Raw genomic sequence first — 13,350 nt, 5'->3', positions numbered from 1 at the left:
ATATATGTTCAGACATCGCACACGTGCAAATACCCAAGCTACAGCATATCAGATTTCTCAGAACACACATGCCTGCGTGGGTTAAGGTATAAGTTCGCACCCTCAAGGTCAATAACCCCCTGAAGACAAACTAATACACACAGAATCATCATTTAACCACTCTTTCAATACTACTGATTGAAGTAATAAAACCAAATACACGATCAGAGACTGAATTCTCAAAACCATGCTGAGAAGGTAACCAACCCTCAGTCATACTAATGACAGACTGCATCCTAAATTAATCATCCAAACAGACCTACTACATTTAGATTTGGTGCTGGCTCCTCATTCCCTCAGCAATTAACCACACTCCAGGCAAATCCTCTCAGACCCTTTGCCAAGTCTCCAAACTATAAGCAATAAACCGGTTCTCCACTTTAAAAAAAAATGTTAGCGAAAACACAGCATTGGTGGGGCTACCTACAAATGTCCTTTTTAGATAAAAATCAACCTGGCCTTGCAACCACAGGTCAGTTCCCTGTGCATCACAAAGACTGATTTTATGGGAACACGATACAGTTGAAGTCAAACTTAAAAAAACTAAAGTTTTACTGCCACGGCTAAATAAGGCATTGCTACTGGCTAACTCCACTAAACTAACTTATCTATTAACTGGACACACAACTAACTGGTCATCTATTACCCAAGTATGTGGTTCACAGATGCCACTATTTTTACAAGAATAGCTTCGAAAGCTTCACAACACTGATCCGAATGAGACCAAGGACTGGGCCATGTAATCATACCTCATAAGCTCAAATTCGCCATCCGGTGGTATGAAGCTGATGCTCCTCTCTGAATCAAATTTGCTAAGTCGCACACACTGATGGAAGGTGCAGTCGTCAATGGCAATAGACTGCTTCCCACTGAAATAGGACAAGAGCATAGCAATATTAGCATATGAGTAAAGAAATAGGGTACTCAGGAGAGGCAGCTGGATTAAACCGTAACTGCTATAACCACAGGATCTATTATAGCTTTACTTTACTAGGCCCTGTATAGATTACGCAAAAATCGCAATATCAACAAGCTTCTGCACAGCATGTGCTTTACAGGTCTTATAAGCCCTAACTGCACAGCAGGAGGACAGATGACAACATCAAATGGTTAGCGCTTCATTACAGCAGTTAGAAAATGAAAAATATAAGTTTGAAAACTCCAATAGACAGACACTCACGTTTTCCCAGTTTCGTCTGCTGTGCCTTTGCCCTGCTTCTCAATCACAATCTTGTCATTCATTCCAAACTTGCACTCCGGCATCCCGCTTAGGTAACTCTTCATCACCACTCTGCCGGAGACGTGTGCACTCAAGACTTGACCTAAAGATTAAAAAAAAGAGTGAGATCTGTGCTGCACACATCCTGAAGGAAATATAGGTTCCGATACAAGGCAAGAGTTCATGAGAAACACATGATTAAGAACTACTATTTTACAAGTGCTAAGTGGCAAGAGCATCCTTTGAAATAACAGGTCACTTCTGGGTCCAAAAAGAAAATGAACAAACTAGTCTGCATTCACCTCATGAGCACAAGATAGCAGGAGAGTAGTGTGCCATGGGAACAGTTTGCATGGTCCATTAGATTTGATGTTTATGAGGAAGATCCACTCCATTTCTGCTATGGTGCACACAACGGCCGTGTAGCAGAGGGAATAAAAAGTAGCGAGTAAGCATCAGGCAAACTACCAGGTGCACTCTAGTGCACTAAAGGAAATGCATTTCAGTAGATAAGAGTAAATGGGGGGCGGGGGATGCATGACAGATCTGCTGTAGCTATGGCCATAAAACAATGAGGGTGAATGAAGAGTGCTTGAAGGTGGCAAATGTGGGGGGAAATGGCAACTCTTACTAGATCACACATGTAACAAAGACAAGAGCATGCCTTGTTGCCAAGGGAATAATGGGAAGGAGCGATCCCTTCTACAATCCTTAAATGAGCTCCTAGTACATCACTGAGTGTCTAACGGTGTTCTATTCTGCCTCCTGATAAGTCTGAAAGAGCAACCCTAAATATTAAAGTAAATATACTTAAAACAGGTCTGATTCTCCAACCCCACTACATGCTTGCGATTAGTTGCCCATGAGCTACTGGGAGCACCCCAGCTACCCAGATGGAGTTCTACAGTGGGCACCCCAGCCTAATAAATTTGAAGCTTTAGAATTAACCTATGTATACCAAAATTGAAAACCATATATTCAAGACAAAAATGCCTAACTCAAACTGACGTTTGGAGAAAAATGGTTGGATTTCCAGTTGAATTTACAATTCGACTATTCCAACCAATCAGCTGGGTGACAATTATTTAAGTGCCAAGATTCTTTTCAGGTTGAAAATGCACTTTAGAAGTACATGTTATGTTCTATTTAAAGCTGAAATTTGAGAAGTTAAACAAGGTTAGGGAGACTGATTGCTAACTTGGTACATTGCAGCTCTGGATGCTATGTAGTACACTTTTAGAGGTATCCAAATTGATAAAGCCCTTTTTACATTGCTGCTGGCAATCCTGCATCATTAGCTAAGGTGATCGCTTCTTTTAATCTTGCATGGAATGGCCATTTGTCTGATGTGATCACTAGGGGATAACTTTCATTGCACAAAAGTTGATCTTATTACAGAAAAGGTTGGACGTAGACTCCACTCCCCTCCCCCTACTGGATAATTCCACTGCTACCTCGTCACTAGCAGTTTTTCAAAAAGAAAAAAAAAAAAAAAAAAACAGATAACATGGCTTTGATTTTAATAAGAAAAAAATATTTGTATTTAAATTCAAAATCCTGATAAATATTTTGACTTTTTTGCAATATAGTAGAAAGAGCCTATCTCCACCCATATAAAGTGACCGCTATTCCTCTGGAAACCATTTTTCCAACCCCATATTACACAGTTATTTCTGAATATACAGTTGAGAAGAGAGAAAATATAACAGCTAAGCAAGTGAAGTGCATGCCTACCCTGTGGGGACATTAGCAGGTTCACGCTCTCCAGCACATCCAGGAACAGCTCATTTCGTCTGTACTTTATACCCTCACGCCTCCAGCCGATCTGCCCAGTCACTTGGCTGGTGATTTGAGACTGTTCTTCTTTTGTCTAAAAAAACAAATATTTATGAGTGGAAGGAGTTTGGAGCACAGTAAAATGAAGCATTGTAATGAAATGGTGTTCGGACCACTGCAATCATTTCCCTTTTCATAGCTGCCCCTTTGATCTTCCACCCATTTCTCTTTACCTATTCCTGCATAGGCTGCCCCATACTTTTTGTAAATTATGCATTTTCAAAAGACATTTGACTTTCTGTATCCAAGACTTAAAACAATCCTAGTTTGGGGAACTGTGAGGAAGCAATGCCTATATCGATCACAACTTTCCACTGTACAAAAAGGGGATGCATTTTCAGTTGGGGTAACATCGTGGAACTTGAGGGATGGTACATTGACTGAGAATGCCAGAATTTCACTGACCGTCCATACAGGGGCCAAGGAGAACCCCTCAGATACATCTTTAGAACTTGATGAGAAAGACAAGATTGCAGCTGACTGGTCCCAGCTTCTCTGAAGAGTATTTCATGATAGAGTTTTCCAGCTGTACCAGTTAAGAAAGCGCTCTCGTGGTTAAACTAGCAGATGATTTAAAATGTTTACCCTGCAACCTCCTCGATTTGAGAGTATGTTGTATCGTAGGTTGACTACCTCCACTGTGCCCCTACAGTGCATGGTGAGACCGAAGGAGTCAAACTAAGCCTTCTATATCCAGGAAGGCATCGGGAGCCAAGGTAGGCCATGGTACACTACCTGCTTCTTGTTCTTGGTCAGGAAGTGAGGCTGAGCTTTACCGGTTATCAGTGTGTGTAATAACATTCTCCATAGGTACATGCACAAGTGTATTAAGCTCACGCTGGGGCTACTAACATCAGAATACTGCTCAGTTTTTAAAAGAAGCTAGCGGAATCGGTCAAAAGGCACACCTATTCATTGGGCTTGCATCACAAAAAGCCCCCCCCCCCCAGTGTCCCTGTATAACACCTTCTGGCAAAAAAAAAAAAAACAGCATTTGAAATTCTGCTGTAACACAAACAGATCCAGCATGGTGGGGGCCACAATTTGAAAATCGCATTTGATTACTAGTCTTCCCGCTTCACTCGTTACCTTATACAATGATAATTTGTTTCACGGAGGGCAGCTTGCTCCCAAATGTTTAGTACAACATGAGTACAGTTCATATGCTGTGAACACAGAACAAGTTAGTTATCTTCAGTAGGAATATGCTACTTACCCTGTAAGCATCCGTTTGTGGCATCTAGTGCTGTAAATTCACATGACCTGCATACTCCTCCCATCTAGTATCGGGTCTGGAGTTCTGCAAGTTGTTTTTCTTTGAAGAAGTCCAAGTCACGAGATGGAGTGACTCCTCTCCTTGGTGGTAAGGTGCATGCAATCAACTCCATTGTTTTCCCGCAGGCGGGTGAGAGAGGAGTGTAAAGTATGTGCAAGTAATGGGATTACCATGCTAAATGTATAAATAGTGAAAACTAGCAAATTTAAGAAACTGCAATGGCAACAGGTGTCTGGGGAGGAGGGTGGGCACATTGGACAATGTACGAGCCACAAACAGAAGCTTACAGAGTAAGTAACATTCCGTCCGATGCGATGTATGGCTGTAGATATACATGCTCTGCATAGACTGTAAAGCAGTCACTCCGTATAAGAGGTGGCTAACCTGTGGGTGTTGCAGTGGGTTGAAAAAGGGTACATAGCACTGCCTGTCCTACATTGGCTTATTGGCGTGCTGCAACATCCACACAATAATGTTTGGTGAAAGTGTGTGGAGTTGGCCATATAGCTGCTTTACATATGTCAGGTACGGGAATATTTCCTAAAAAGGCCATAGTTGTTCCTTTTTTGCAAGTAGAGTACACATTGGGAGGAACAGGTAAAGGTAGTTTGGCCTTAGCATTGAATACACTTTACTATCCATCGGGCTATGCCCGATTTTGATATAGTGATTTATAAAAAAGGGGTAACCCTGTGTCCCTCAGAACCTGGGTATATGCGATTAACAAACAAAATGGTTCTGTTGGGTAGCAAAAACAATTCCTTTGGTAGAAGCCAAAGACAGCTCCAAAACATAGAACAAGCACACACTCTCTGATAGACAAAGTTTTTATATGTATTAAAAACAGAAAAGGAAGACAATATCCTGGAATTACTTCATTCCACTACATTGCTAGTCAATACGTTAAATTCGTGAATAGTGACAATAGTGATTAAAGTGACAAGTGCAATGTATATGGTGACACTTATATACACAACAATTATTTACAATAAAACCACAATGGGAAAGGACCTGGGGGGGGAGGGGAGAGGAAAACGAGGTGTTTTCTGTCGTTTCTGAGGCCAGTCTTTTACAAGTAAATATTCCAAGGAAAAACAAATGGTTAATGTCCAAGTTCCTGGAGTTTAGCTTGGCCAAAATAGTAGCGTCGACGTTTCGACCCTGTTAGCGCCCCAGTTGGTGGTCGCGGCGGGTCTTTATCAAGACAAGGGGCTGGAAAGAAAAAGGGAGGTGTCAGAGAGGTGCTTGTGAGTTAGGTAATTGAATGACCTGAGTAACTCAGGGTTACTTACAAGGGAAACGGTCAGGTGGCGAATTATTCCAGTGGGTCGCCCGTTGGTCAACCTAAATGAAAGGAGAACTTTTTAGAAACCTGTGGTGTAAGAATTACACAACCACATTTCAGTCTCTCATTGCGAAGCCTGGATGTACCCTTATACTGCAGAATCACAGAGGATGTTTAAGTGCCTAAGTGAGTTGGAGCAAGGAAATGTCTTAGTGAGATTACATAAATTTAACTTATTCTTAAATACATATTAGTGCAATCAGAGTCCTGAAAAAGGGGAAATTATTTTAAGGCGACAAAAACACTCCATCATTGAGGCTCCGAGGCCAAAGTGCATTCGGAACGGACATAGTGTGGGCTTACCCTCGAAATGGTGTCAACCGCGATCTGAATCCGCGGTAAAGTTCAAGACTTTGAACACCGAACGCCAAAAGCGAGCTGTCCGTGGGTAATGCTCAAGATTAATGGGCTCCGATTGGAATGACTAAATGCTCGTAACCTCGCAACCCAAACTGGGATTGAGGCTGGAGCAGTTGTAGCCAATCAGAAGGGGCGCAGCCTTGGACGACGTCAAGTCCGTCTCCTCGAGGACGCAGTATGCGTCAGTTGCCAAGCAACGTATCTGAGGCAACAGAGAGCCGAGATGTGCTCAGTCATAGAGGGGGCGTGCTTCCTTTGGAATTGGTAATCGCCGCATGTTTAACAAAAAACTTAAAAGCAATGCAAAAACGCTCGCAATGCTTCCTGATTACACAGAACTTGGAGCCATTTGCCAGGGGTACAAAGCATAGTCTCAGAGAACCGGTTGTCTCGATGTTATTGCCACAGGTTAAGGATACACAAAACATACCATTGTACAAAATTACATACAATTGTACAAAATTACATACTCCATGGAAAACAATAACAAACAGCCGCATTAGTATGTTAAAATATGAAGCAGCTCATTTTCCAAAAATGTACACATTGTATGTTATATGCAAATACAGATAACGACAAAACTTAGTGTCATATAGGAAACATTGGAAAAACAGGTTACAGTAAGGCCATCTGTTTGGAAATTTCCTCATGTTCATTCAATCCCTGACTCACAGAGTTCAAATTGTGGATCCATTTACACTCTTTTCTCCCCAGTGTAACGGACACAGAACCACCTCTTGGATTCACATGGATTTTTTTCTAGGATGCGCCAGCGCAAACTTTCAGGGTCGTGGTTCTGAGTGAGGAAATGGTCTACCATAGGTGCGCCCTGTACCTTACAACGGATCCTGCTCATATGTTGCAATATGCGACACTTTACTTTTTGGGTTGTTGGTCCTACATAAGGTTTGTTACATGGACATAGGATGATATATACAACATTAGTAGTGTTGCAATTAGTCAGGGTAGGCAGGCTGTATGTCTTGTTGTTATACGTGAAGGAGGGACCATCTATGCACATGGGACATGCCTTACAGGTTCCGCATCTGACATGTCCACTTATGGGTGGTAGACCCAGGTGGTCTCTGAGGGTTACTGGTTTCGGCGGTTCCAGGAAGGCTTTGACCACATTGTCCTTTATATTCCTGCCTCTTTTGAATGCAAAAAGTGGAGTTGCTTCAGTTTTTAGTTCAGATGCGACTAAGTTCCAATATTTCTTTACTGTATTCTTCACCACATTGCTCTTTGTATTGAAGGTGGTGACGCAGACCAGGCCCACCGTGTCAGGATTTTTTGTTTTCGGGGTCAGTAGTTCTTCTCTCGGACAGTACCAAGCTCTTTTTTTGGCCCGTTTCAGGAGTCCCACTGGATAGCCACGTTCACGTAGGCGTTTAGTGAGAATCTCACATTCATTGAAGAAATCCGTTTTCCTGGTGCAATTGCGCCTAATCCTCAAATACTGACCAAAGGGCAAATTATCTCTTAAATTGCGTGGGTGATGGGAATCATATTTCAATAGGGTGTTTTTCTCCATCGGTTTCCTATAGAGATCACATATTATCATCCCTTCTTCAGATTTAAAAGAAAGATCCAGAAATGCAATATTCCTTTTACCATAGTTCATGGTAAATTGTATGTCTGTACTCCTTGTATTGAGCCAGAGAAAGAAATCCTTTAGGTCAGTTTCAGAACCAGTCCAAATCATGATTACATCATCGATGTAACGTTTCCATATTGATATGGAGTCAATGAATGGATTATCTTCGGTGTACAAGTGTCGTTCCTCGTATTGGTCCATATATATATTAGCCAAGCTCGGAGCATAGGTAGCTCCCATTGCTACACCTTTACATTGTATGTAGAATTGTCGCTGGAACACAAAATAGTTTCTCTTCATAGCAATTTCCAGAAGACCAATTAAGAAGGAGGTAGGTATCCAATGGGGTGCAGGCCGTTTCTCTAGTACGTCTTGGATACCCTGGATAGCACTGTCTTGAGGTATCGATGTATATAAAGACGCAACGTCTAGTGTCACCATGAATTGTGTGGCTTCGTCATATGGTTGACCTTCCAGGAGTTGTATGATGTGCATTGAGTCCCGCACATAAGATTTTGTTTCAGGTACCAGTGGTTGTAAAAAATGATCAATAAATTGATTTACCGGCTCTAAAACAGATCCACAGCCAGATATTATTGGTCTTCCAGGGGGGTTGTTTAGCCCCTTGTGAACCTTGGGTAACGTGTAGATGGTTGGAATCCGGGGCTCTTTCTTGATCAAAAAGTCCCTTTCAGGCGGACTCAGGAAACCTTTGTTGACCCCATCCTCAACCAGGGTCTTAATCAATGCTTTTATGTTGGTGGTTGGATCCCTAGGTATCAACTGGTAGCTTTCCTTAACAGCAAGTTGGCGTGTGATTTCAGCTACATAGTCATCCGTATTTTGCAGTACCACTGCTCCACCCTTGTCTGCTGCTTTGACAATGATCGAGGTGTTTTTGCTGAGGTCTTTGAGTGAGACCTCAGCAAAAACACCTCGATCATTGTCAAAGCAGCAGACCAGGGTGGAGCAGTGGTACTGCAAAATACGGATGACTATGTAGCTGAAATCACACGCCAACTTGCTGTTAAGGAAAGCTACCAGTTGATACCTAGGGATCCAACCACCAACATAAAAGCATTGATTAAGACCCTGGTTGAGGATGGGGTCAACAAAGGTTTCCTGAGTCCGCCTGAAAGGGACTTTTTGATCAAGAAAGAGCCCCGGATTCCAACCATCTACACGTTACCCAAGGTTCACAAGGGGCTAAACAACCCCCCTGGAAGACCAATAATATCTGGCTGTGGATCTGTTTTAGAGCCGGTAAATCAATTTATTGATCATTTTTTACAACCACTGGTACCTGAAACAAAATCTTATGTGCGGGACTCAATGCACATCATACAACTCCTGGAAGGTCAACCATATGACGAAGCCACACAATTCATGGTGACACTAGACGTTGCGTCTTTATATACATCGATACCTCAAGACAGTACTATCCAGGGTATCCAAGACGTACTAGAGAAACGGCCTGCACCCCATTGGATACCTACCTCCTTCTTAATTGGTCTTCTGGAAATTGCTATGAAGAGAAACTATTTTGTGTTCCAGCGACAATTCTACATACAATGTAAAGGTGTAGCAATGGGAGCTACCTATGCTCCGAGCTTGGCTAATATATATATGGACCAATACGAGGAACGACACTTGTACACCGAAGATAATCCATTCATTGACTCCATATCAATATGGAAACGTTACATCGATGATGTGATCATGATTTGGACTGGTTCTGAAACTGACCTAAAGGATTTCTTTCTCTGGCTCAATACAAGGAGTACAGACATACAATTTACCATGAACTATGATAAAAGGAATATTGCATTTCTGGATCTTTCTTTTAAATCTGAAGAAGGGATGATAATATGTGATCTCTATAGGAAACCGATGGAGAAAAACACCCTATTGAAATATGATTCCCATCACCCACGCAATTTAAGAGATAATTTGCCCTTTGGTCAGTATTTGAGGATTAGGCGCAATTGCACCAGGAAAACGGATTTCTTCAATGAATGTGAGATTCTCACTAAACGCCTACGTGAACGTGGCTATCCAGTGGGACTCCTGAAATGGGCCAAAAAAAGAGCTTGGTACTGTCCGAGAGAAGAACTACTGACCCCGAAAACAAAAAATCCTGACACGGTGGGCCTGGTCTGCGTCACCACCTTCAATACAAAGAGCAATGTGGTGAAGAATACAGTAAAGAAATATTGGAACTTAGTCGCATCTGAACTAAAAACTGAAGCAACTCCACTTTTTGCATTCAAAAGAGGCAGGAATATAAAGGACAATGTGGTCAAAGCCTTCCTGGAACCGCCGAAACCAGTAACCCTCAGAGACCACCTGGGTCTACCACCCATAAGTGGACATGTCAGATGCGGAACCTGTAAGGCATGTCCCATGTGCATAGATGGTCCCTCCTTCACGTATAACAACAAGACATACAGCCTGCCTACCCTGACTAATTGCAACACTACTAATGTTGTATATATCATCCTATGTCCATGTAACAAACCTTATGTAGGACAAACAACCCAAAAAGTAAAGTGTCGCATATTGCAACATATGAGCAGGATCCGTTGTAAGGTACAGGGCGCACCTATGGTAGACCATTTCCTCACTCAGAACCACGACCCTGAAAGTTTGCGCTGGCGCATCCTAGAAAAAATCCATGTGAATCCAAGAGGTGGTTCTGTGTCCGCTACACTGGGGAGAAAATAGTGTAAATGGATCCACAATTTGAACTCTGAGTCAGGGATTGAATGAACATGAGGAAATTTCCAAACAGATGGCCTTACTGTAACCTGTTTTTCCAATGTTTCCTATATGACACTAAGTTTGGTCGTTATCTGTATTTGCATATAACATACAATGTGTACATTTTTGGAAAATGAGCTGCTTCATATTTTAACATACTAATGCGGCTGTTTGTTATTGTTTTCCATGGAGTATGTAATTTTGTACAATTGTATGTAATTTTGTACAATGGTATGTTTTGTGTATCCTTAACCTGTGGCAATAACATCGAGACAACCGGTTCTCTGAGACTATGCTTTGTACCCCTGGCAAATGGCTCCAAGTTCTGTGTAATCAGGAAGCATTGCGAGCGTTTTTGCATTGCTTTTAAGTTTTTTGTTAAACATGCGGCGATTACCAATTCCAAAGGAAGCACGCCCACTCTATGACTGAGCACATCTCGGCTCTCTGTGGCCTCAGATACGTTGCTTGGCAACTGACGCATACTGCGTCCTCGAGGAGACGGACTTGACGTCGTCCAAGGCTGCGCCCCTTCTGATTGGCTACAACTGCTCCAGCCTCAATCCCAGTTTGGGTTGCGAGGTTACGAGCATTTAGTCATTCCAATCGGAGCCCATTAATCTTGAGCATTAGCCACGGACAGCTCGCTTTTGGCGTTCGGTGTTCAAAGTCTTGAACTTTACCGCGGATTCAGATCGCGGTTGACACCATTTCGAGGGTAAGCCCACACTATGTCCGTTCCGAATGCACTTTGGCCTCGGAGCCTCAATGATGGAGTGTTTTTGTCGCCTTAAAATAATTTCCCCTTTTTCAGGACTCTGATTGCACTAATATGTATTTAACCGCATGCGTGCGGGCGGAATTCCGCCCGTACGCTGAGAATCCGTAAAGTGCACTTTACATGACGAGCTGGGCTCGTCATGAGCGTGCGAGGAGGCTACCTCATGACGAGCCCAGCTCGTCATGAGCGTCGAAGGGGTTAAGAATAAGTTAAATTTATGTAATCTCACTAAGACATTTCCTTGCTCCAACTCACTTAGGCACTTAAACATCCTCTGTGATTCTGCAGTATAAGGGTACATCCAGGCTTCGCAATGAGAGACTGAAATGTGGTTGTGTAATTCTTACACCACAGGTTTCTAAAAAGTTCTCCTTTCATTTAGGTTGACCAACGGGCGACCCACTGGAATAATTCGCCACCTGACCGTTTCCCTTGTAAGTAACCCTGAGTTACTCAGGTCATTCAATTACCTAACTCACAAGCACCTCTCTGACACCTCCCTTTTTCTTTCCAGCCCCTTGTCTTGATAAAGACCCGCCGCGACCACCAACTGGGGCGCTAACAGGGTCGAAACGTCGACGCTACTATTTTGGCCAAGCTAAACTCCAGGAACTTGGACATTAACCATTTGTTTTTCCTTGGAATATTTACTTGTAAAAGACTGGCCTCAGAAACGACAGAAAACACCTCGTTTTCCTCTCCCCTCCCCCCCCAGGTCCTTTCCCATTGTGGTTTTATTGTAAATAATTGTTGTGTATATAAGTGTCACCATATAGATTGCACTTGTCACTTTAATCACTATTGTCACTATTCACGAATTTAACGTATTGACTAGCAATGTAGTGGAATGAAGTAATTCCAGGATATTGTCTTCCTTTTCTGTTTTTAATACATATAAAAACTTTGTCTATCAGAGAGTGTGTGCTTGTTCTATGTTTTGGAGCTGTCTTTAGCTTCTACCAAACGATTTTGATATAGGGTTGCCTCTGTGTGGTAGTGAAAAGGTGAAAAAAAGTTGCTTGGACTTTCTGAAAGTTTTTGTTTTTATCAATGTAGAACATAAGCACTCTTGATATCGAATGTCCGGTAGTGCTCGTTCCACCATAGAATCAGGTTGAGCAGGAGGGGGGGGGGGGTGGGGGGGTTGACAAATCAATGGATTGAATAAGAGACTACCTAAGTTAAACATATATGGTTGGTGTGGAAAACCACCTTGTCTTTGTGTTTTTGGAAGAACGGTTCTTCTAAGGTTAGAGACTGGGGCTCAATTACACGTTGAAGAGAAGTTATGGTGACTAAAAATGTCAACTTCCAAGATGAGAATTGAAGAGGGCATGAGTGTAAGGATTCATAAGGGAGACCCATGAGTTTTGTGCGTACTATATTAAGGTTCTTTAAAGTTTAGGAGGAATCCGAGGTCAAATAACATGTTTAAGTCCTTCCATGAAGGCTTTGCTGGCTGGAATTTTGAAGGGCGAAATGTGGTGTTGATTTTGGAGATGACAGCCATAGCAGCAAGATACAAACTTATAAAAGCGAATGCTAAAGCAGCCCTTTGTAAGTGAGGTAGATAGCAAATAATGTTTTGTGCTGTAGCTGTGAAAGGGCCAATTTGTTTTGAGTGGCAGTAGCAAACAAAACATTTCCATTTTGCTGCATAGCATGACCTAGTGGTAGGTCTACGTGCTTCCTTAAGAATGTCAATACATTCTGCTGGTAAGTTAAGATAACCAAACTATGATCTCAGAAGCTAGATTGCTAGGATGAGAGGCTTTGGATCTGGATATCTGATTTGTCCGTGATTTTGAGTGAAAAGGTCCGGTCTGTTGGGGAGCACCCCACGTGGAAATAATGAAAGGTCTGGCAATGTGAACCAAGGCTGACAAGAGCAGGTGGGAGCTACTAGGATCAGTTAGAGAAGTGTACCTGAGCTCCCAATCCAAAAAGAGAAGGAGCGGGTGAGGCTTAAAAGAGTAGGCAAATATCTTTGACCAGCACATCCATAGAGCATTGCCCTTGGATAATTAGAGTGGGAACCTGGATGTGACGTTTGGGCATTTTGCGATTTCTACTGTGGCAAAAAGGTGAATCTGAGGGAATCCACCCTTTTTTTGGAGGTAGAGTAGGACGACTAGTG

At 42.5% G+C, this 13,350-nt stretch overlaps 1 protein-coding gene across 2 annotated transcripts in view; it reads right to left on the bottom strand.

The window, feature by feature from the left end:
- AP2M1 (adaptor related protein complex 2 subunit mu 1) overlaps positions 1–13,350 on the bottom strand; it is a 148,796-nt gene that overhangs the window by 65,591 nt on the left and 69,855 nt on the right. For both annotated transcript variants that reach the window (XM_078666028.1, XM_078666029.1), the window contains exons 5-7: positions 2,993–3,128; positions 1,220–1,361; positions 789–908 (exon numbers count right to left, since the gene is read on the bottom strand). In XM_078666028.1, the coding sequence (XP_078522154.1) occupies positions 789–908; positions 1,220–1,361; positions 2,993–3,128 (398 nt within the window). The remainder of the gene's footprint in view (positions 1–788; positions 909–1,219; positions 1,362–2,992; positions 3,129–13,350) is intronic.

This window comes from Lissotriton helveticus, chromosome 11 (assembly GCF_964261635.1).
Source record: "Lissotriton helveticus chromosome 11, aLisHel1.1, whole genome shotgun sequence".
Classification (NCBI taxonomy): Eukaryota; Metazoa; Chordata; class Amphibia; order Caudata; family Salamandridae; genus Lissotriton; species Lissotriton helveticus.
Note: the sequence above shows the minus strand (reverse complement) of the source record. Positions and strands in the feature narration are given on the sequence as shown.